General features: G+C 35.2%; 1 protein-coding gene across 1 annotated transcript; it reads right to left on the bottom strand.

Annotated features, from left to right (window-relative positions):
- Positions 1 to 2,196: 2,196 nt before the first annotated feature.
- Positions 2,197 to 3,144, bottom strand: LOC131276791 (olfactory receptor 7A10-like). The gene has a single exon (XM_058290362.1). The coding sequence runs from the start codon at positions 3,142 to 3,144 to the stop codon at positions 2,197 to 2,199; it is 948 nt and encodes a 315-aa protein (XP_058146345.1).
- Positions 3,145 to 4,516: the final 1,372 nt, after the last annotated feature.

Here is a 4,516-nt window from a genome sequence, read left to right on the forward strand (position 1 = left end):
AAGCCATAACTCTAGCTTCTTCAATAAGATGAGTGTGCATGCTTACTATTATTTTCTAAAAATACTTAAAAAAGCTTTCTGCTTTTTAAGAGACTTCTGAATGAAGAAAATAAACCATACAGGAAGAAATTTCTAATTGAAGAAAATAAGTCATATGGGTAAACTCTTCGGTAAAAAACTGATTGCAAAAGCACATTCTTGTAGGATAGAAATCTGGGAATTTATCAAATTGTTGGGAGTGAGAACATCAATGACACTATTTACAGAGGATAAATATAAAGCTCTAGTGTATGTATAGCTTGGGAAAATATGATTCATAATACATTTTTCACAAGGGAAAAATTCTCTTTTTGATTTGTTTAAACAAAAATAAAACAAACTGCATAGAAACAATGTGTAAGTCCAAAGAGACACCAACTTAGTTTTAAAGCTGCAGTGGCATATAGAGGACCTCCTTGCAGCCTTATCCAGCCTGCTCTGTGGACCACAGTGATGCATGTAGAAGCCTATTAACTACCAAGGAGTTTGGAACACTGTTCCATTGGTTCTTCATCTGCTTGCTGCCTAGCAAGTCTGAAGCCTGCAATATAAAATTTTTTTAAGATTTCAAAGTAAAACCAAAAAGGAAATAAAAAGAATCCTCACTCCCCAAAACAAATAAACACAAAACCTACTTTTTCCTAAAGGTCAGGGAAAGACTTTCTTCATTTCCCTCACTTATCCACGTAATTGATGGGACCCATGTTTCTACTGCATTGTCTATTTTAAAGAAGGGTGAGAGAGAGCTGACAACCCGAATTGCATTGTAACATGATTTAAGTGGCCAGGGGAGTCATTGTGGTGGTGCATGTTCCTCACATCATATCTGCTTTGGACAAATTAAAAGGCAAAATATTTACCTTAATCATTCTATATTGTTTGCAGTAACCTCTAAAGACAGTGCCTAGGAAAGATTTTGAATAACTGGTTTATATGATAAATGATTTTGTTAGGACACATAATTCAAGGAATGTGGAGTGATACGAATTTTTTTACTTGCACAGGAGAGACTTCCAGATAGAAATGACATGTTGAAGATTTTTAATTCTCAGATGATGGTGAAATCAAAACACAGAAATTTTATAAGACAGCAAGAATGAAATATCCTTCTCTGAATATTGCAGTTCAGATATGGGATAGGTAGGACATAAAAACAGAGTCTAAACTTGTGGGCTAATAATCACAAAATGAGACTGAAATCATAGCTTTGCTAAAGAAGGTGAAGTGAATAATAACAACTAAAAAAATTTCCCAAAATGGCCCCCAGCTCAGAGCAATCACTAATCCCAAAAAGGCATTCTGATTTCCCAGTTGTGGTGATGGTCCTTGAATCAGGAAATGGATGGAAAATTCACCTTAGAGTGTGTTCACAAATAACCAAGTACATATATCCTACTATCTCAGTTGAATAGTTGAAAAAGACATAGTTGTAAGTGGGGAAAAATGCACATTGTTTTTTATGATCTGTAAATGTGGACTATTATTATAGGAAGTGTCAAGTGAAAGTTCCTGGAAATGTCCTTACCTATGAAAATAATTTTTAAAGGGCAACCTTAAATTGCTGAAAGAATCACAGAAATTATTGACACCACCAATATGTGAAGAATCAGGGATTGTTTTGCAAAAAACAATTTCACTTAACTTATGATTGGAAATGAACACAAGAAAGGAGCAAATTGGAGTTGGAATGTAATTATTGTAAGCCAAATCAGTTGATGTCTCCAGTTCAGGATGTGACCTCTTTCTGGAGTGAATGCATGAAAACTCTGGAAGCTGCTATACAGCCTGTGATGTGATATTATTTTTCTCCAAAACCATAAAATAAAATTAGTTGCTTTCATCTGGCAGTGAATGCCATATACTTTCATCCCTCCACAACCTGCTATAATTTTATATGTACAGAATTACCTGTGATAAATATTTTACTGATGAAAATCCAAGCAGCAGATTCTGCTTTCAATACTGATTACATGGAATAAAATAAGAGATCTTAGGATGTATAATAATTTAGAAGGAACAGGTGTCCTTGATATATAAAAATTTTTTAAATTGAATTCTAAAAATTGGGCAAATAACAGATTATCTCTCCATTCACTTACAAAGTTTCTAGATTTAGATCTCCTAGGGTTTGACCACTGTTAATTATGAACTTTTTTCTCAACTCGAGACAAAGAGTCCTTTTATAGCGAGAATGTTTCTCAGTTTTTTTAAGGCCTTCTTTATGTCCTTGTTTCTGAGACTGTAGATAAAGGGGTTCAGCATGGGACTGACCACCGTGTACATCACTGAGGCTATTGCATTTGCCCTTGAGTTTTGACTAGCAGCAGAAGTAAAATAAACTCCAAGTCCTGTACCATAAAACAAGGACACTACTGAGAGGTGAGACCCACAAGTAGAAAAAGCTTTATATTTGCCCTCCATTGTTGAAATTCTCAAAATGGTGGATGCAATCTTAGAGTAAGAGTAAAGAATCCCAGTGAGTGGAATAACAGCCAGAAGTCCAGCTTCAAAGTATATCACTAAGTCATTGAGGAAGGTGTCAGAACAAGCAAGTTGGACCACCTGATTAAGTTCACAGAAAAACTGGGACATTTCCAACTCTGTACAAAAAGACAATCGCAAAACCATTAAGTCATGCAAAAGGGAGACAAAAACACTCAATAACCAGGATGCCAGTAGCAGGCCGCCACAGACCTGGGCGTTCATGATGACCATGTAGTGCAGAGGGTGACAGATGGCCACAAAGCGGTCATAAGCCATCACAGTCAAGAGGGAGATGTCTAATTGCCCAAAAAGCATGAAAAAGAACATCTGGCTGAGACAGTTTTCATAAGTTATAGTTTTGCTTTTTGTCTGGATGTTCAGCAGCATCTTTGGGACAGTGGTTGAGGTGAAACAGATATCTGTAAAAGAGAGGTTGGAAAGGAAGAAGTACATGGGTGTGTGAAGGTGGGAGTCAGTGATGATAGCCAGGATGATGAGCAGGTTCCCAAATATGATGACCAGGTACATGGACAGGAACAGTCCAAAGAGGAGAAGCTGTAACTTTGTATCTTCTGAGAGACCAAGGAGGACAAATTTTAAAACATGTGTTTCATTTTCCATGAAGCAGAGGAAACTACTAGAAAAGATTCCAGAACAGTGAGAATTCAGTCACAAGCAATGACCCACAAATTGTCATAAATGCAATGGCTTGTAAACACATTAAATTAATGATTTCCTCTTAGGTAAAAATAGATCTAGTATGTTTTAATGGAAAAGGTCAGAGAAAACAGATGTTCCCATTTCTCCTTGATAATTTGGTGACTAGTCATCCTTGCCCGTAATTGGAAATAAATAACTCCTGGCAATATTTTCCACTACAAATTCTCATAGAATTTATTTTATTCAACAATTATTTTAACCAGTCATGTTTTCCCTTTTGATGAAAAAGTTGAAGTAATATATATTGTTGATGGTAGCCCCACTTTTATTTTACATTTTTAATTGTGTTTTATTTTCTTTTTTAATATATATAAATTTTATTCAATTGTCTTTTTTTAAAGATACATGAATCCCCAAAAAATGTTATATTACAAAATTCAAGATTCCCACATACCCAGCACCCCACACCCCGGACTCCTCCCACATCAGCAACCTCCCTTATCATTGTAGCACATTCATTGCATTTGATGAATACATTTTGGAGCACTGCTGAACCACTTGGATTACAGTTTACATTGTAGTTTACACACTGTCCCAGTCCATTTAGTGGGTTATGGCAGGATATATAATGTCCAGCATCTGTCCCTGCAACAACATTTAGGACAACTCCATGTCCCAATAGCACCACATATGAATGTAATTAATATTAACAAATTTTACAGGAAAACTTAATATGAATCATACACTTATAACTGTAATAAAAAGTATAAAACTTCTGGAATAAAACTTGTGAGAAAATCTAGGGACCAGGATTTGGTGATGAGTGTTTTGATATAATAGCCAAAAAATGATACAAGAGAGAAGAAAATGTATAACTTAGGCTTTATTAAAATATTAAACTGCTGCTCTTTGAAAGACTTGAAAAGGGAATGAAAAGAAAATCAACAGGTTGGGAAAACATCTACAAAGCATACACCTGACAAATTCTTTGTATTCAAAAATGTAAATACCTCCTAACACCCAACATTAAGAAAGCAAATACTCAATTTAAAAATTGGCAAAGGATCAGATCATAATCCTCACTAACAAGGTACAGTGTCGGCTAATAAGTGTAAACAAAAAGATGCCCCAAATCATTTGTCATTAGGAAATGGCAAAATTATAACCACAATGATATTTCACCACATGCTTATTAGAGTAGTTAAAAACCTAAACACGGACAATAACAATTGCTGGTGAGAATGTGTCACAATATAGGCTCTTGTTCACTGTTAGTGAGAGTACAAATGGTAGAAGCAGAAGAGAGTTTAGCGGTTTCTTGTAATACTAAATA

The sequence above is a fragment of the Dasypus novemcinctus genome, chromosome 30, assembly GCF_030445035.2.
Source record: "Dasypus novemcinctus isolate mDasNov1 chromosome 30, mDasNov1.1.hap2, whole genome shotgun sequence".
NCBI lineage: Eukaryota > Metazoa > Chordata > Mammalia > Cingulata > Dasypodidae > Dasypus > Dasypus novemcinctus.